The 20,673-nt window shown below is 39.7% G+C and overlaps 1 protein-coding gene across 2 annotated transcripts in view; it reads left to right on the top strand.

Moving 5' to 3' along the window:
- The first annotated feature begins 9,043 nt into the window (after nt 1-9,043).
- ZNF675 (zinc finger protein 675) overlaps nt 9,044-20,673 on the top strand; it is a 36,258-nt gene continuing 24,628 nt past the window's right edge. For both annotated transcript variants that reach the window (XM_011953513.1, XM_011953512.1), the window contains exon 1: nt 9,044-9,247. In XM_011953513.1, coding sequence (XP_011808903.1) covers nt 9,245-9,247 — 3 coding nt within the window. In that variant the 5' untranslated portion in view covers nt 9,044-9,244. The remainder of the gene's footprint in view (nt 9,248-20,673) is intronic.

The following is a 20,673-nucleotide window of genomic DNA, read 5'->3' as shown; positions in this document are numbered from 1 at the left end:
GTTCCACAACATACAAGAGGGCCCCGAACAATGCGTGCGCTTGCTCTTTATAGCCCGGTGTAAACAGGATATGTAAAGTTACAGAGAAACAAGGGATTTCTTCTGGTTACAGCAGTACAATTGGTTCCTGCGCTGTTACAATTGGTTGTAACCTTATCGGAGATCTCAAGGCTATGATACATGGAGGAATGTGTTTGTCTCAAGGCTATAATGCGTTTGTGTCGCGCCCAGGAAGTGGAGGCCTATGGGGGGATGTGATGTGTGGGGCTCAAGGCTATGGTGTGTTCTTTCAGAATATTGTATGCAGTTAGAGTAAGCTTCAGAAATGAACTTAAATGACTTGTTTTCAGAAAAACAAGTGTTGAGAGAATTTACAAGTACCAAGCCAACAATAGAAGAAATGCTAAAAGAACTTCTAAATCTTGAAAGAAAACCTCAAAATACACCAAAATAGTACCTCCTTAATGTATAAATCTCACAAGACCTATAAAACAATAACAAAATCTTGAAACAATAACAAAAATCTTGAAGCTATTCAGGCAACAGCTAACCTGATGAATACAGCAGTACCTCACATCTGAAAACTAACATTAAATGTCAATAACCTAAATGCTCTACTTAAAAGATGCAGAATGGCAGAATAAATAAAAATTTACAGCAGGGCATGGTGGCTCATGCCTGTAATCCCAGGATTTTGGGAGGCCGAGGTGGGTGGTTCACCTGAGGTCGGGGTTCAAGACCAGCCTGGCCACCATGGTGAAACCCCATCTCTACTAAAATAGAAAAATTAGCCAAGTGTGGTGGCGTGCACCTATAATCCCAGCTACTCAGGGGGCTGAGGCAGGAGAATTGCTTGAACCTGAGAGGCAAAAGTTGCAGTGAGCCAAGATTGTGCCACTGCACTCCAGTCTGGGCAACAAGAGTGACACTCCATCTCAAAAGAAAGAAAAAAATAATTAAAAACCAAGCATCTACTGTCTTTAAGAGACTTGCCTAACAAATAAAAACTTAAATAAACTTAAGGCAAAGAAGTGGAAAAAGATATTCTGTGCAAATGGAAACAAAAAGTAAGAAGGAGTAGCTAGTCTCATAGCAGACAAAACAGACAATGGTAAACAAAACAAAATGAAACAAAAAAACAAAGAATAACATTATATAATAATAAAAGAACTGGTCCAACAGGAAGCCATCACAATTCTAAATCCATATGCACCTAACACTGGAGCTCCCAAATTTATAAAATAATATCTGCTAGGCATAAGAAAGGAGATAAGAAGCAACAAAATAATAATGGGGTACTTTAATATCCCACTGACAATACTAGAAAGGTCATCTAGACAGAAAGTCAACAAAGATACAATAAATTTAAACTGTACACTAGAATAAATTGACTTAACAGATATTTACAAAACATTCTACTCAACAACTGAAGAATATACATTCTATTTATTAGCATATAAAACATTATCCAAAATAGACCATATAATAGGCTACAAAATAAGTCTCACCAATTTTAAGAAAATCAAAATTATATCAAGTATTCTCTCAGGCCACATTGGAATAAAATTGGGAATCAATTCCAAAATGAATCCTCAAAACCATGCAAATGCATGGAAATTACATAACCTGCTCTTGAATAATTGTTTCATCAACAATGAAATCAAGATGGAAGTTTAAAATTTTTTATAACCAAACAATAGTAGTGACACAACCTATCAAAACCTCTGGAATACAGCAGAAGTGGTGCTAAGAGGAAAGTTCATAGCATTAAATGCCTACATCAAAAAGTCTGAAAGGGCACAAATAGAAAATCTAACCTCACACCTCAGGGAACTAGAGAAACAAGAACAAACCAAACCCAAACCCAGCAAAAAACAAACAAACAAAAAGCAATAATCAGAGAAGAATTAACATAATTGAAAATTTAAATAACACAAAAGACAAATAAAAAAAAGCTTGTTTTTTAAAAGATAACCAAAATTAATAGACCATTAGTGAGATTAACCAAGAAAAGAAGAAAGAGAGAAGATCTAAATAAGCTCAATTAGAAACAAAATGAGAGATATTACAACTAGTACCACAGAAATACAAAAGATAATTCATGGCTACTATGAATACTTTTACATGCACAAACTAGAAAACCTGGAGGAGTTGGATAAATTCCTGGAAATGTACAACCCTCTTGGATTAAACCAGAAAGAAATAGAAACTCTGCATAGACCAGTAATGAGTAGTGAGACTGAAACAGTAATAAAAAATTGCCAAAAAAAAAAAAAGTCCAGGACCAGATGGATTCACAGCTGAATTCTATGAGGCATTCAAGGAAGAACTGGTATCAACCCAAATAAAACCATTTCAAAAATAGAGAAACAGGATATCTTTCCTAAATCATTTCATGAAGCTGGTATCACCCTAATACCAAAACTAGGAAAGAAGATAGCACAAAACTGCACACTAATATTCCTGATGAACATAGATGCAAAAATTCTTAACAAAATACTAGCTAACCAAATACAACAGCATATCAAATAATAATACACCATGATCAGGTACATTTTATACCAGGGATGGAGGGATGGTTTAACATATGTAAGTCAATAAATGTGATACATCACATAAGCAGAATTAAAAACAAAAACCACATGATCATCTCAATAGATGCAGAATAATATTTGTTTTTCCTTCAGATGAAATCTCTGTCACCTGGACTGCAGTGCAGTGACATGATCTCGGCTCACTGAAAGTTCTGCCTCCGGGGTTCAAGCGATTCTCATGCCTCGGCCTCCCAAGTAGCTAAAATTACAAGTGTGCACCACTACACTCAGCTAATTTTTTGTAATTTGGTAAAGAAGGAGTTTCACCATATTGCCCAGGCTGGTTGAACTCCTGAGCTCAGGCAACCCACCAGCCTCGGCCTCCCAAACTGCTAGGATTACACGCATGAGCCACCAAACTCAGACCAGAAAAACATTTTAAAAATCCAGCATCCTTTTATGATTGAAACCCTCAGCAAAATCGGCACAGGGGGTACATACCTTAAGGTAATAAAAGCCATCTATGACAAATCCACAGCCAACATTACACTGAATGAAGAAAAATTAAAACGTTCTTCCTGACAAGTGGAACAAGACAAGAATGGTCATTTACAACACTTCTATTCAACATAGTGCTGGAAGTCCTAGCTGGAGCAATTAGACAATAAATTAAAAAATAAATAAATAAATTGCATTCAAATCTGTAAAGAGGAAGTCAAGCTGTCACTGTTTTCTCAATTTATGATTTCATACCTAGAAAACCCTAGAGATTTATTAAAAAGCTTCTAGATCTAATGAATAAATTCAGTAAACTTTTAGAATACAAAATCAATGTACCCAAATCAGCACCACTGCTAAATACCAACAGCTACCAAGGTGAAAATTGAATCAAGAACTCAACCCTTTGCAAAAACCTGCAAAGAAATAATAATAATAATTAGAAGTATACCTAACCAAGGAGGTGAAATACATCTACAAAGAAAATTACAAAACACTGCTTAAAGAAACCATAGATATCACAATCAAATGGAAACATATCCCATGCTCATGGATAGGTAGTGTCAATATTGTAAAAATGACCATACTGACAAAAGCATTCTACAAGTCAGTTTTCATCAAAATACCACCATCATTCTTCACAGAACTAGAAAAAAATTCTAAAATTCATATAGAGCCTTAAAAAAGCCCACATAGCCAAAGCAAGACTAAGCAAAAAGTAAAAAATTAGAGGCATCACATGACCTAACTTCAAACTACACTACCAGGCTATAGTTACCAAAACAACATGCTACTGGTATGAAAGTAGACACACAGACAAATAGAACAGAATAGTGAACTTAGAAATAAAGCCAAATACTTGCAGCCAACTGATCTTTGAGAAAGTAAATCAATACATAAGGTACGAAAACGACACCCTATTCAACAAATGCTCCTGGGATAATTGGCAAACCACATGTGGAAGAATAAAACTGAATCTTCATCTCTTAACTTACACAAAAATGAATTCCATATGGAGAAAAGATTTAAATCTAAAACTTGAAACTGTAAACACTGTAGAAGCTAACATCAGAAAAACTCTTGTAGACATTGGCTTGGGCAAATAGTGCATGATCAAGAGCCCACAAGCAAATAAAACAAAAACAAAGAAAAATAAATGAGACTTAATTAAACCAGAAACCTTCTTGACTACAATAGAAATAATCAGCAAACTTACAACCCGCCAAGTGGGCGAAAATCTTCACAGTCTATGTATCCAACAAAAGACAAATAGTCTGAATCTACAAGGAACTCAAAAGAATCAGGAAAAAACAAAACAAAACAAAACAATCCCATGAAACAGTAAGCTAAAAACATGGATAAACAATTCTCAAAAGGAGATATACAAATGGCCAACAAACATATAAAAACATGCTAAACATCACTAGTTATCAGAGAAATGCAAATCAAAACCACAATGTGATACCACCTTACTCCTACAAGAATGGTCTTAATTTAAAAATTTTAAAATGCCAGATGTTGACAAGAATGTAGTGAAACAAAAGCACTTTTACACTGCTGGTGGGAATGTAAACTAGTACAATCACTATAAAAGTAAAAACAGAATGAAGATTTTTTAAAGAACTAAAGGAGTCCGGGCGCGGTGGCTCAAGCCTGTAATCCCAGCACTTTGGGAGGCGGAGCTAGACTCCATCTTAAAAAAAAAGAGTTCATGTAATTATATATAAATTACATTATAAATTAACTAGATGTATGAAAAACAATTCTGCATAGAGTGTAGAAACGAAAGCAAAAAACTGCTTTTGATGAAGGAAGTTAAAACCATTTAGTGTAGTTTGAAATTACTTGATTGTGTCAAATTGAAAAAATAAAATAGTAGATAAAAATAAAATATAAAATGTTTAAACGATTAATTATAAGAGATTGTAACATATTTATGGAAATCTAGATTGGCTAAAAATAACAAATTTGATGAATTTATTTGTAAGGTTTTATTAAAATTAGCTTTATCATTGATAGTACATTAATACATTAATAAAAAATAATGATTTTTTCTTGAACACAAATTTTATGTATTATTAGACCCCTAACTTTTTTTTGCTTTTTTTTTTTGAGACAGAGTTTCACTCTGTCGCCCAGGCTGGAGTGCAGTGGCGTGATCTCAGCTCACTGCAAGTTCTGCCTCCCGGGTTCATGCCATTCTCCTGCCTCAGCCTCCCGAGTAGCTGAGACTACAGGAGTCCGCCACCAAGCCTGGCTAATTTTTTTGTATTTTTAGTAGAGACGGGGTTTCACCGTGTTAGCCAGCATGGTCTCAATCTCCTGACCTCGTGATCCACCCACCTCAGCCCCTCAAAGTGCTGGGATTACAGGCGTGAGCCACTGCACCTGGCCTTTTCTTTTTCATTGAGACGGCATCTTACTCTTTTGCACAGGCTGGAGGGCAGTGGTGTGATTTTGGCTCACTGCAACCTTCACCTCCCAGGTTCAAGCAATTCTCCTGCCTCAGCCTCCCAAGTAGCTGGGATTGCAGCTGCCTGCCACCATGCCTAGCTAATTTTTTGTGTTTTAGTAGAGACGGGGTTTCACCATGTTGGCCAGGCTGGTCTCAAACTCCTGACCTCAGGTGATCCACCCGCCTTGGCCTCCCAAAGTGCTGGGATTACAGGTGTGAGCCAGTGCACATGGCCTAGACCCCTAACTTTTGGATGCTACATCCAAAAGAGTAAAAATGCGACATCCAAAAGAGTAAAAAATGTAATTATTTGATATGTTAAGTTACATGAAAAGCATTGTTGAATCAAAGACAATGTTTGATCTTCTTCAACTTCTATTTTAATATATATTATTAACATTTATTCCATAATCATATGAAATTTCTAAAAATCTTATATATCTAAGTATAAGCTATTAGTCATAATTATGGTTATGATAAGTTATTACAGGGCACAGACATAATAAATTTGTTTCTTTATAATTATTTGAAGTCATTTCTACAGTTAATGGTTTAATTCTGACGTAGTTTCTATAAACTGCAAAAGCATGCAAAATCCTACAGTACTGTGTCTGTAAGGAGGTTCATGAAAAGATAGAAATAACCCAGACAAGTTGAGTATAGGTTTCTGATAATTTTAAAATTATATTGTTTGGACTGGGTAAGGATTGTGAGAATTCTAAAGAAGAGACTGACTCATAAAACTGCTAATTCAGGAAAAATAAAATTAGTTGAACATCAGGAAAATATTCTGCCATTTTTCTTTTTTTTGGAGACAGAGTCATGCTCTGTCACCAGGCTGGAGTCTCGGCCCACTGCAATCTCCGCCTCTCCAGTTCAAGCCGTTCTCCTGCCTCAGCTTCCTGAGTAGCTGGGACTACAGGCCTGTGCCACCACACCCAGCTAATTTTTGTATTTTTAGTAGAGGTGGGGTTTCGCCTTGTTAGCCAAGATGGTCTTGATTTCTTGACTTCGTGATCTGCCCCCTTCTCGGCCTCCCAATGTGCTGGGATTACAGGCATGAGCCACTGCGCCCGGCCTCTGCCCCATTTTTAAGTTAAATAAGCCAGTACTAAAATCTTTTAGATATGCCATTTGAATAAACTTTGTGGTTCAAGTCAAATTACCTATGATTACCCCTCAGTTATCAGTGTTATACACCTAAATTGAAGAAACAAACCTGATATTTAAGCGGACATAAATTCAGTGTTAAATGTGAACTCATGGAGAACCTAGACAGACAACAGCCACTTGTTCATTCCTGAGTTTGGAAGGGACCTTCTGAATTGTGAGATGATGTACCCAAGGTTAAAGGCCCTGAAGTGTTGCTGAAGGACATGTTGACTCTCGTACTTGGGCCAGGAATATGTCACACTATTTTCTGAGGGCAGGGACCAGACAGGAGTGTCACATCACCTGAATACTCAGTCGGGAATATGTTACAACCTACTCCTGACAGCAGGACACAGGCAGCAGAGTCAAATCACTTGGATGCTGAGCCCAGCAATAGGTAACAATGCTCTGTGGTTCAAGGCCCAGGCAGGAGAGACACATCAGCTGGTACCTAGGCTCAGTGATAAGTCCCAATTTTTCCTGTGGGCACAGTGCAGGGAAAAATGGAGAGTAGCATCTCTTAGGTGATTGATGCAGAGATATGTCACAAGGCCCTCTGTAGAAAGGGCCCAGGGAGGGCCTCCCATTTTATATATGTTGGGCCTAGTAATATGTCCTATTGTGCAAAATGTTCTGGACCTAGGTAAAAGAGTCATGTAACCTGAATGCAGAACTTAGCAGTATGTCACGATGCACCCTGTGGGCAGCGCCAAGGGAAGAAAAAAGACTCACATTACCTTTATTCCTGATATAAAGTTCAATGCCTTGTAAGAGAATATTGAATAATGCAAAAATACATATAGACATGTCTGCGTGTGATTGGTGCTTATATTCACACAGTCCCCCATATCACAGGAGAAAACAGATAACTGTCAGGCCTCTGAGCTCAAGCCAAGCCATCGTATCCCCTGTGACTTGCACTTATACGCCTGTGACTTGCACGTCTGCATCCCCTGTGACTTGCATGTATACGCCCAGATGGCCTGAAGTGAAAATGCCTTGCCCCACCTTAACTGATGACATTCCACCACAAAAGAAGTGAAAATGGCCGGTTCTTGCCTTAAGCGATGACATTACCTTGTGAAATTCCTTTTCCTGGATCATCCTGGCTCAACAAACTCCCCTACTGAGCACCTTGTGACTCCCACTCCTGCCCGCCAGAGAAGAACCCCTCTTTGACTGTAATTTTCCTTTACCTACCCAAATCCTATAAAACGGCCCCACCCTTATCTCCCTTTGTTGACTCTCTTTTCGGATTCAGCCTGTCTGCACCCAGGTGATTAAAAAGCTTTATTGCTCACACAAAGCCTGTTTGGTAGTCTCTTCACATGGACACGCATAACAATAACCATAGACTGACCATTAGGGCCAAGTCCAAATAGCAAAATATGTTTGCCTTTAATCTATTTTCTCCATATCTAAACATTGGAGGTTAAGACTGTGGACAGATCCGAAGATAGAGTTTTCTTGTTTTGTGGCTTCATCATTCTTTGTTCACTGTCTGATGTTTGGAATTAAGGTGAGCCAACAGGGGGGCAGCAGTGGTTAATAAAATAACCAGAGGTAACCACAGGTCGACCTGTGGTTATTTTATTCTATCTGTCCTCTGTTCTTTCTATGGTCACTAACTGTTTCTTCCTTGGAATTGAAGAGAGATGTTGGTAGAGAGAGGCTGTCCATTCACCTCTGGCAAAAAAGGGATGTTCAGATTCTTCACTCCCCTGACATCAGAGCTGCGCTTTAATGTGGCAGCTATTGGCCACGTGTGGCTACTGGGTGCCTGGAATGTGGCTGGTCTGAATTGCAATGTGTTAGAAAGGTAAAATACAGTTATTTTCAAAGATTTAGTTCCATATATATGTGTGTGTGGTGTGGTGTGTGTGTGTGTATATATAGATGTGTGTGTTTCATTAATAATTTCATATTCCTCCCATATTAAAATAACACTTTGGATATATTGGATTAATTAGATTGTTACAATCAATTCCATTTGTTTTTTTCTTTTTAAAATTTGACTACTAGAAAATTTAAAATTCACATGTGGCTCACATTTTATTTGAGGATTGCTTCTTTTTAAAATTCTCAGGCTGCCTACTCAAAGGACCAGAAGCCAGGAAGGTCATAAAATCTGAAATTCTAAAATAATAATTATTATATTATTTTTATTTGTGAGTAGCCATATATCATTTACAAGTGTATATGACCTTATACACAAGGTTAAATACAAATACCCTCTGGGATGGGCCTGGCTCAGCTAAAAGAGGAAGCCCTGGCTGAAAAGGCTGCAGCGTAGGCTGTCACTCTGCATTCAGCCCAGTGTCTGATCACATCTTCTGTCACTCAGGGCCTGAAGGGTCAGGACCTTAAACGTTGTCCAATCAGGCACGCTGGGCTGGGAACCGTCCAATCAGGCACGCAGCTGGAGCACACAAGATGGCTTCCGGGATTTGGCGGCGCCTTTGTCTCTCCTTGCAGCCGGAGCTCCAGGTCTCACCTTCACTGCTCTGTGTCCTCTGCTCCTAGAGGTCCAGCGTCAGTGGGCCTGTGACCTGCAGAAACTGGGAGATCCACAGCTAAGACTCCAGGACCCCCTGGAAGCCTAGAAATGGTGAGAGTTCCGGGTGCGACACCCCCAGAGGGGTAAGGGGCTGGTTGGAACCGGTGGGAAGTGGCTATAGCGGGACTCAGGCCTCCGGGCAGTCAGCTCCACAATCTGCACCCGGAGTTCTTCCCCAGCTCGGCCTCAGTCCCCTGCAGCCATAAGATGGCGGCGCGCTGACAGCCAGGCCCCGGGGCGTCCCGTCTGTTCTCTGCGTAGTGACTGTGCCCTGGCCTGTAGCCCTGTCTGGCAGCTCTGTACCCGCAGCGCCGCATCTCTCTCAGATTGTGCAGGGATCACGGGACGGGCGTCACGGGAGAATCCTGACTCAGGGTGTGGGTTCATTAATGGGAACAGTTTTCGTCCGTGGGGTTCCCAGTTCCTATTTTCTCCTATTAAAATTTTATGGGAGGGCCGGGCGCGGTGGCTCAGGTCAGTAATCCCAGCACTTTGAGAGACCCGAGGCAGGTGGATCACCTGAGGTCAGGAATTCAAGACCAGCTTGACCAACATGGTGAAACCCCGTTTCTACTAAAAATCCAAAATTAGCCTGGCGTGGTGGCGCATGCCTGTAATCCCAGATACTCGGAAGGCTGAGGCAGTAAAATCGCTTGAACCCGGGAGGTGGCGTTTGCAGTGAGCCGAGATGGCGCTATTGCACTCCAGCCTGGGCAATAAGAATGAAACTCTGTCTCAAAAAATAAGTAAATAAATAAAATAAATAAATAAATAATGAGGGTCACCACAAAAATATTGTAGAATTTAATCAAAGTTTGAATCAAAAATTGTGGAGCACTCAGCTGTGGTTTGTAGCTTGTGATTTATGAGAGCAACTTGAAGGAAAGACTTTTAAAGGTACATGATGAAGGAAACCAAATTAAATAATTGGTTAGGTACAGTTCATGGTTACTTGATTTGTACGATTAAGGTGGACATTTCCTGGTTATGTAATCAGAGGTTAATTGGCAGTTTATGATTGATTAAGCCTAAATTTTGTTTCCATCAGTCCAGTAATTTACAAAATAAAGCATTTGAGTTAGAGTTTTTAAAAAGTAGGAACCCAAAGACTAGAGTAACCTCAGTTTCATTACCTGCTACTTAGTTATTTTAACACTGCACAGGGGACTGATTTTCCCCTGCATTTTTCCTCAGTTCTCTAAAGCTGGATCTCACATCCCATTCCTCCAGACTATGACTTGTAGTAAAATACTAAATTTCCAGTTTCTTCTCACATTCTCAAATGCCAGCTTCCCCTTTCTAATTCACATTATCAACTATTTGCCTTTTATTTTACACTTTAGATACTGTATTTTAACTAACCATTTTTTGACATTGGCACTAAAAAAATCATTTTCTGTTTGAAAGTATTTTTTATGAGAAGAAAAAGAACAATCCCCTGACACTGTATTGTAAAAAATCTTTTCGCCTCATTTTTTAAAATCTTCTCTAGGTATAGAGATAGTATCAGAATATTTTTGGGTCAAGATTTCCCTTTGGAAATGTTATGGGTGATGTGGCCTCAGCCACCTTCAGTTTTTTCTAGTCCTGGACTTCAGTAGTTTCTGTGAATAAACCAATATACCTACCATGGTTATATCTGCTTGAGTGTCTAGTGAATATAATCTGCTGGGTTGTTTTCTTTCATAAAATAGCCTGAGGTATGGAGTGTAGCCTCTCATTGGAACAGATGGATGCCCTTGGACTGATAGGGCTCTCCCCTGCGCTCTTCCTTTGAAAAACTAACCCTTGCCTGCACGGTGATGCATGCCTGTAATTCCAGCACTTTGGGAGTCTGAGGCAGTGGATCACCTAAGGTCAGGAGTTCACGACCAGCCTGACTAACATGGTGAAACCCCGTCTCTATTAAATACAAAAAATTAACTGTGCCTGGTGGTGCATGCCTGTAATCCGAGCTACTTGGGAGGCTGAGCCAGGAGAATCGCTTGTACCTGGGAGGTGGAGGTTGCAGTGAGCCGAGATCGCGCCATTGGACTCAAGCATGGGCACCAAGAGCGAAACTCCATCTCAAAAAAGAAAAAATAACCCTTGAGACATTAAGATTGCCTTTACTCAACCCAGCTTCCATTTCTTGGAGACACATTGCTGATGACAGCCAATCAGATACTGGTATTGAGGGAAAAACACAGAGATAATTTCTGTCCCCTGGATTGTCTAAGATTTGTGAAAGAAAAAATAGCATTTCAAAAGATAAAAAAAAAGTGACCTCAGTGAAAGGATGCAAAAACTTGCAAAGTAAAATGCACTTGGGGCAGTCACTGAGGCATAGTGCAGTGAGAGGGTGGTCACTGAGCACTTAAGTGAGCAGGATGGGGTGGGAGAATCAAGTGATTGGTGACCTGACTTGACACATGAGTTAGACACATCTGGTTTTTTTTTTTTGAGATGGGGTTTTGCTCTTGTTGCCTAGGCTGGAGTTTAGTGGCACCATCTCGGCTCACTGCAACCTCTGCCTCCCAGGTAGCTGGGATTACAGGCATGCACCACCATGCCCAGCTAATTTTGTGTTTTTAGTATAAACAGAGTGTTCCCATGTTGGCCAGGCTTGCCTCGAACTCCCCACTTCAGGTGATCCACCCCTCTCGGCCTCCCAAGATGCTGGGATCACAGGCATGAGCCACTGTGTGGGGATGACACATCTGTTTTCTAATCAGCATTGCCACTCCCTACGTTTGTCACCTTGAAAAGATTTGTGCAGTTATTTTTACTTTTTTTTTTGAGATGGAGTCTCACTTTGTCGCCCAGGCTGGAGTGCAGTGGCATGATCTCGGCTCACTGCAAGCTCTGCCTCCCGGGTTCATTCTCCTGCCTCAGACTCCCCAGTAGCTGGGACTACAGGTGCCTGCCACCACTGCCGGCTGATTTTTTTGTATTTTTAGTAGAGACGGGGTTTCACTGTGTTAGCCAGGATGGTCTCGATCTCCTGACCTCGTGATCCGCCTGCCTCTGCCTCCCGAAGTGCTGGGATTACAGGCATGAGCCACCACGTGCAGCCGGTGACTTTAGTTTTTTAAATGTAAATTGCATTTTATTAGTAGCATTTCAAAGGTAAGAAAGTATGTGCAAAGAGCATATAAGAGTTGGGTTTCAAGAAAAAAAATCTAATTTTATATTCTATTTGTTAAAAGTTTTTATTTACCTTTTTCTTTCCCATAGTGAGTTTAGAAAATTTGTCGATTGTGTTTATGGCTGGGTGATTTCAAACAGAATTCCAAGGCTTACCTGTTAGAATCCTACTAAGGAAAAGAATAAGGGCCAGGTGCGGTGGCTTACACCTGTTATCCCAGCATTTTGAAAGGCTGAGGTATGTGGATCATGAGGTCATGAGTTCGGGACCAGCCTGGCCAATATGGTGAAACCTCATCTCTACTAAAAATACAAAAATTAGCCAGGCATGGTGGTGCACGCCTGTAGTCCCAGCTACTTGGGAGGCTGAGGCAGGAGAATCGCTTGAACCTGGGAGGTGGAGGTTGCAGGGAGCTGAGATCGCACCACTGCACTGCAGCCTGGGTGACAGAGTGAGATAATCCCTCTTCTTTTTTGGCTGTAAAAATTAAATACACTTCCACAAGAAAATGTAGTAGATAATTGGTGAGTTACATAGATTCATGAAAACATAGTTCCTCTTTTTGCACCATAAATTTGTGACAGTGAATATCAGTTCTGTATCCTATGATCTTGATTTCTGAATTTAATGCTAAGTGTTATGAGATGAAATTTGGTACCTCCTAGAAGTGTTCTCATATGACGAATTGTTTACTACATAACTTTCTTTTTTTCTGAGACGGAGTCTCGCTCTGTCACCCAGGCTGGAGTGCAGTGCCATGATCTCAGCTCACTGCAACCTTCCGTCTCCCAGATTCAAGTGATTCTTCTGCCTCAGCCTCCCGAGTAGCTGGGATTACAGGTGCGCATCACCATGCCTGGCTAATTTTTGTATTTGTAGTAGAGATGGGGTTTCACCATGTTGGCCAGGCTAGTCTCGAACTCCTGACTTCAGGTGACCCACTGGCCTTGGCCTCCCAAAGTGCTGGGATTACAAGTGTGAGCCACTGTGCCCGGCCTACTATATGACTTTTAAAATAAATAATAAAATAATACTTTTATTGTTTGAAAGGTATAGACACTTTTGGTTTTCTTATAGAGGTATGAAATGAAAGCATCTTGAAATTTTCTTTTTATATGCCAACACTGTGTTTCAGTAATTTTGCTGGATTTTTCAAACACTTAGTTTCAGACACCAAGTGAATAACTCAGATATGAAAATTAAAGCTTGAACCCATCTAAAGCTAATATTGAGCCTGCAAAAGGAGGTTATTAAAGGCCCAGTTCTTTCTGGGGAGCCTTTTCTGCAAATATCTCAGCCTGCTCACCTCAGCCATGGAAGAAGGCTTTATCCTGAGAGAAGCTTGAGAGCCCTGGGAAGCTGGGGATGCACAGACTGGTGCAGTTAAGATTAAAATGAAAAAGGACTGGGAAGGTCTTACTGAAGATAAAGTTATCATTGTTTTGAGGCAGTTTCTAAATTTTATAAAATGAAACAAAATTAGATTTATGTAAAAAAATTTAATTCCAAAGGAGTATTGCAACAGGAGGAAGTACCAACTATTATTGCAAAGTTCAGGCAGACAAGCGCTTTTTTTCACAGAGGGGAGAAAACAAGATTAGAAAGAAAATAGCAGAAGAATGGCAAATAGAGGGTGAAAAAATCAGGTTTTAGATCAGAAAATGTTTTACCCTGAAGTTAGCATGTTCTTAGGATGAACATATAATGGGGTTGTTTGTTGGCTCAGACTGAGTGTAGCTCAGTTTAGGAGCTGTGGGAAAAGAAAAACTTAAGTTTGATTAAGAAGTATTTTATTTTGACCACTGAAGACAAATTTAGCTGATTTTTTAATAAGAAAAGGAAGGAAATGTGCAGAGTCTATGTCTGGCTATATGACAGGTGAGAAAAGAGAGCACCACCTAAGTCATAATAAGAGGGTGTTTCTTTTTAAAAACTGTTTCTGGAGAACACAAAAGATGGAGAGTTTTATTAATCATAGTTCTTTATCAGGATTATCTATGTGCTTCATCTTTGCCCACCTTTTTTCCTGGTCCTATGTATTTCTTCCATTTGACTTTTTCTGAGTTGTATTTTTTATAATAAACTGGTAAAGATAACTACAGTGTTTCACTGAGTTCTGTGAATAGCTCTATTATATTACTGAACTTGAGGAAAGTTCTGGGAGTCCTCAGTTATTAAACAGTGGCTCAGAAGCATAGATCAGCCCATGAAGTTTGTGACTGGAATCTGCAGTAAAGACAATGTTGTGGACTGTGCTCTGAATCAGGGTCTGTGCTGACTCTGGGTATTGTCAGAATTCAAATGTTAGACAGTGCGTGTTGGAGAATTGCTTGGTGTTCAGTAAACTCTACAGATTTGGTGCCGGAAAAAAGATATCACAGAGGCCTGGCCTGGAATGGAACTCTGGGTGCCTGGGAATGGGAGGCTCTGCTCTCCTGTACACAAACTCTCACACTGCTCATTGTCCTGTGATTTCAGGTCTCCTCCAAGGGTGAGCGAGGACTGAAAACTTAGAGGACAAGAGCTGTGATAACAAACCCCACTTTCCCACAGCTGCCACCACAAGATTTCCACCTACTCACAAACACAGCCCCTAGGCATTGACGTGCCCAAACCCCTCCCAGTACTAGGCACCACCCTCAGAAAATTCACAACAGCATTTTTGATCCTAGTGCTTCTTGCCAAAAACCCAAAAAATGACTACATCTCCTAGAATATCCCCACGCCCAGACTCTGAATCTGCAGCAGTAATCTGTTTTCTCTACCATCCTAGGGTTTTGACCAACTGTTTGTAATCTCATCTGCCTTCATGGGCACAAAAATAAGACAGAGTATAGTCTCACCTAAGCCACTATCTGCAGTATAAACCAGTCCTTCCACCTACATTGCACTCTCCTCCATCCATAGATTTTTTACTTTTAACTTTTATTTTTGGTTAATGGGTACATCTGCAGATTTGTTATATAGGTAAAATTATGTCATGAAGGTTTGGTGTGCAGATTATTTTGTCACTGAGATGCTAAGCATGGCACCAAACAAGTATTTTTTTCTGATTCTCTTTGTCCTCCTACTCTCCACCCTCAACTGAGTCTCAGTTTTTGTTGTTCCTCTCTTTGTGTCCATGTGTTCTTATTATTTAGCTCTTATTTTTTTAAATTTATTTTTCTGAGACAGAGTTTTGTTCTTGTTGCCCAGGCTGGAGTGCAATGGCTCCATCTCAGCTAACTGCAACCTCCGTCTCCCAGGTTCAAGCGATTCTCCTGTCTCAGCCTCCCAAGTAGCTAGGATTACAGGCACCCACCACCATACCTGGCTAATTTTTGTATTTTTTAGTAGAGATAGGATTTCACCATGTTGGCCAGGCTGGTCTGAAACTCCTGACCTCGTGGTTCAGCTGCCTTGGCCTCCCAAAGTGCTGGGATTATAGGCATGAGCCACTGCTCCTAGCCAGCTCTTCTTTATAAATAATAACATGCATTAGTTTTCTAAGGGTAATGGTCTCTAGCTCCATCCATGTTGCTGCAAAAGAAATGATCTTGGTATCTTTTTATGGCCACACAGTGTTCCATGATGTTTATGTACCTTTTTTGTTTTTGTTTTTTTGTTTTTGAGACGGAGTCTGGCTTTGTCCCCAGGCTAGAGTGCAGTGGTGCAGATGTTGGCTCACTGCAACCTCCGCCTCCTAGGTTCAAGCGAGTCTCCTGACTCAGCCTCCCTAGTAGTTGGGATTACTGGCACCCACTACCACACCCAGCGAATTGTATTTTTACTAAAGACAGGGTTTCACCATGTTGGCCAGGATGGTCTCGATTTCTTGACCTCATGATCTGCCCGCCTAGGCCTCCCAAAGTGCTGGGATTACAGGCATGAGCCACTGCACCCAGCCGTATTTTGTTTTTATTAATTTTTTTTTTTTTTTGGGAGATGGAGTCTCACTGTTGTTGCCCAGGCTGGAGTGCAGTGACACAATCTTGGCTTACCACAACCTCCGCCTCCCTGGTTCAAGTGATTCTCCTGCCTCAGCCTCCTGAGTAGCTGGGGTTACAGGTACCTGCCACTACACCTGGCTAAGTTAGTATTTTTAGTAGAGACAGGATTTCACCATGTTGGCCAGACTGGTTTCAAACTCCTGATCTCAGATGATCTACCTGCCTCGGCATCCCAAAGTGCTGGGATTACACGTGTGAGCAAGTAGGTGGCCGTGCCTGGCCACCTACTTTTTAATGAGGTTGTTTTTTTTTTCTTGTAAACTTATTTAAGTTCATTATGGATTCTGGATATTAGACCTTTGTCAAAAGCATAGTTTGCAAATATTTTCTCTTGTTCTGTAGGTTGTCTTTACTCTGTTAATAGTTTTCTATGAAGAAACTCTTTAGTTCAGTTAGATCCCATTTGTCAATTTGTTGCAATTGCTTTTGTTATCTTCATTATAAAATTTTCTGGTTCCTATGTCTGGAATGATATTTCCTAGGTTATCTTCCAGAGTTTTTTATAATTCTAAGTTTTACACTTAAATCTTTAATTCATCTTGTTAATTTTTGTATATGTTGTAAGGAAGGGGTCCAGGGCTAGCCTTGTATATAGTGCTAACTAGTTATTACTACACCATTTATTAAATAGAAAATTATTCCCATATTTCTCTTTGTCAGTTTTGTTGAAGATCATATGGTTGTAAGTGTGTGGCATTATTTTTAGTAGGATTATTTAAATATTTAAATTTAAATATAAAATTTTAAATAATAGTTAAAATTAAATAGGAAATTATTCCCGTATTTCTCTTTGTCAGCTTTGTTGAAGATCAGACGGTTGTAAGTGCATGGCATTATTTTTTGGGTCTCTATTCTGTTGCATTTGTCTGAGTCTGTTTTTGTTCCAGTACCATGCTGCTTTGGTTACTGTAGCTTTGTAGTGTGGTTTAAAGTTGAGTAATGTAGTGCCTCCAGCTTTGTTTGTTTTGCTTAGAAAAGTGCCTTGACTATTGGAGCTCTTTTTTGGTTCCATATGTATGTATGTATGTATGTATGTATTTATTTAGTTCTGTTAAGAATATTTTTGATAGTTTCATGGAAATAACATCTGTAAATTTCTTTTGGCAGTATGACCATATTAATACCGACTTTTCTATCAATGAGCACAAAATGATTATCCATTTGTTTGCATCATCTCTGACTTTTTTTCCCCCAAGACAGTTTTGCTCTTGTTGCCCAGGCTGGAGTGCAATGGCACGATCTTGGTTCACCGCAACCTCTGCCTCCGGGGTTCAAGGGATTCTCCTGCCTCAGACTCACGAGTAGCTGGGATTACAGGCATGCACCACCACCCTGGGCTAATTTTGTATTTTTAGACAGAGATGGGGTTTCTCCATGTTGGTCAGGCTGGTCTCGAACTCCTGACCTCAGGTGATCTGACCACCTCCGCCTCCCAAAATGCTGGGATTACAGGCGTGAGCCACTGCGTCTGGCCATCTCTGACTTCTTTAAGAAGTGTTTTGTAATTCTTGTCCTAGAGATCTTTCATCTCCCTTGTTAGCTGTATTTCTAGATATTTTATTCTTTTTTGTGGCAACTGTAAATGGGATTTTTTTTTTTTTGAGACGGAGTCTCACTCTGTTGCCCAGGCTGGAGTGCAGTGGTATGATTCTGGCTCACTGCAACCTCTGCCTCCTGGGTTCAAGCAGTTCTCCTGCCTCAGCCTCCTGAGTAGCTGGAATTACAGGCATGTACCACCACACCTGGCTAATTTTTGTATTTTTAGTAGAGACGAGGTTTCCCCATGTTGGCCAGGCTTGTCTTGTACTCCCGATCTCAGGTGATCCGCCCCTCTCCGCCTCCCAAAGTGCTGGGATTGCAGGAGTGAGCCACCGTGCCCGGCTGAGATTGTATTATTAATTTGGCCTTTGGTTTGGATGTTGTTGATGTACAGAGATGCTACTAATTTCTGTATGTTTATTTTGTAATCTGAAACTTTGCTGAAGTTGTCAGTTTACAAAACTTTTCTGCTGGGACTATAGGTTTTTTTTAGATGTAAAGTCATGTCATCTGCAAATGGGGATAGTTTGAGTTCCTCTCTTTCTTTTTGGGTGCTTTTATTGTTCGTCTTGCCTGCTTGCTCAGCCAGGACTTCAAAATTCCATGTTGAATAGGAGTGGTGAGAGAAGGCACCCTTGTCTTGTGCCAGTTTTCAAGAAAAAAATGTTTGCAACTTCTGTCTATTCAGTATATTGGCTGTGAATTTGTTATAGATAACTCTTTTGAAGTATGTGCCTTAAATGCCTAGTTTGTTGAGGGTTATAACATGAAGGATGTTAAATTTTACGGAAAGATTTTTCTGCATCTATTGAGTTAATTTTGTGGTTTTTGTCTTTAGTTCTGTTTATGTAATGAATGACATTTATTGATTTGTATATGTTGAACCAACCTTGTGTCCCAGGGATAAATCCTACTTGATTATAGTGGATTAACTTTTTGATGTGCTGCTGGATTTGGTTTTTCAGTATTTTGTTGATGATTTTTTGTTAATATTTTAAAAATATTGGCCTGAAGTTTTTTGTTTGTTTGTTTTGTCTCTGCCAGGTTTTGGTATCAGAATGATGCTGTTCTTGTATAATAACTTGGGGAGAAGTCGTTTCTCAATTATTTGGAATAGTTTTAGTAAAAATAATACCAGCTCTTATTTGCACATCTGGTAGAATTCAGCTGTAAGTCCATCTGGTCCTGGGCTTTTTTTGGTTGGTAGGCTACTTATTATTAATTTGATTTTGGAGCTTTTTATTGGTTTATTCAGGGGTTCAATTTCTTTTTTGTTCAGTCTAGGGAGGAGGTATTTGTCCAGGAATTTATTCATTTTGTCTAGATTTTTTAGTTACTGTGCATAGAGGTGCTAATTGTAGACTTCCATCCTCGTTTGTATTTTTGTTGGGTCACTGGTAATGCCCATTTGTCATTACACATTGTGTGTGTGTGTTTTTTTTTTGATCTTCTCTTTTTTCTTCATTAATCTAGCTAGTGGTTTATCTTACTGAGTTTTTTCAAAACATTTACTTCTAATTTTTTAATCTTCTTTGTAGTTTTTTACATCATCTAAATATACTTCAGATATGATTTTAGTTATTTGTTGTTTTGTGCTGGCTTAGGGGTTGCTCTCACTTCTCTCATTCTTTTATTTAGGATGTCAGGTTATTAAGTTGAGATATTTCTAGCTTTTTGATGTGAGCATTTAATGCTATAAATTTCCCTCTTAATACTGCCTTAGTTGTGTTGCAGTGATTCTGGTATGTTGTGTGTTTGTTCTCATTTATTTTAAAGCATTTGATTTTTGCCTTAATTGTATTATTTACCCAAAAGTCATTCATGTTCAGGTTAATTTGCATGTAGTTGTCTTGTTTCAAGTGGTTTTCTTTGTATTGAATTATATTTTTATCAAGCTGTGGTCTGACTGAGTATGTTGCTGATACCATTTTGAAATTTTTGAATTTGCTGAGGATTGTTTTATTTCTGATTTTGTGGTCAATTTTAGAGTATGTGCCCTGTGGTGGTGAAAACATTGTATATTATGTGGTTTTTAGATGGAGAGTTCTGTAGATGTTTACTACTATTTGGTCAAGTGTTGAGTTTAGGTCCTGATATCGCTGTTAATTTTTCTGCTTCAGTAATTTGTTTACTAGTGTCTGTGGCGTGTTGTAGTCTCCCACTATTTTTGTGTAAGAATCCAACTGTCTTCATAGGTCTCTAAGAAGTTGCTTTATTTATGTGGACCCATGGATTTTTTATAGCACCTTTTTCTCTTCTGCTTTTTTCCCCATAAACATTCTTTCAAGTGAATACAGTGTGTCCAGTGCCACTCCTTAGATGCCTGAATCCAGTATCTACTAAAATTAAGATGTCCAAGAGTTCAACATATCCAGAGACCTGGCTGTTGTAAGAGAAAATACAAGTTAGAAATAAAAGGCTCTCTTTTCTTTTTTTTTCTTTTTTCTTTTTTTTGTTTTTTGAGATGGAGTTTCGCTTTGTCACCCAGGCTGGAGTGCACTGGCATGATCTTGGCTCACTGCAACCTCTGCCTCCTGGGTTCAAGTGATTCTCATGCCTTAGCCTCCCAGGTAGCTGGGATTACAGGCAAGTGCCACCATGCCCAGCTAATAATTTTTGTATTTTTAGTAGAGACGGGGTTTCCCCATGTTGGCCAGGCTGGTCTTGAGCTTCTGACCTCAAGTGATCCACCCACCTTGGCCTCCCAAAGTGATGGGATTACAGGTATGAGCCACTGCACCCAGCCAAAAGGCTCTATTTTTATACCTGAAAATAAGAAAGAATGTTTTGCTCATCTCTCTCCTTTTTTTTTTTTTTTTTTT

This window comes from Colobus angolensis, unplaced genomic scaffold, assembly GCF_000951035.1.
Source record: "Colobus angolensis palliatus isolate OR3802 unplaced genomic scaffold, Cang.pa_1.0 Scaffold365, whole genome shotgun sequence".
Classification (NCBI taxonomy): domain Eukaryota; kingdom Metazoa; phylum Chordata; class Mammalia; order Primates; family Cercopithecidae; genus Colobus; species Colobus angolensis.
The sequence above is the reverse complement of the archived record's forward strand: the minus strand, read 5'-3'. Positions and strand labels throughout refer to the sequence as shown.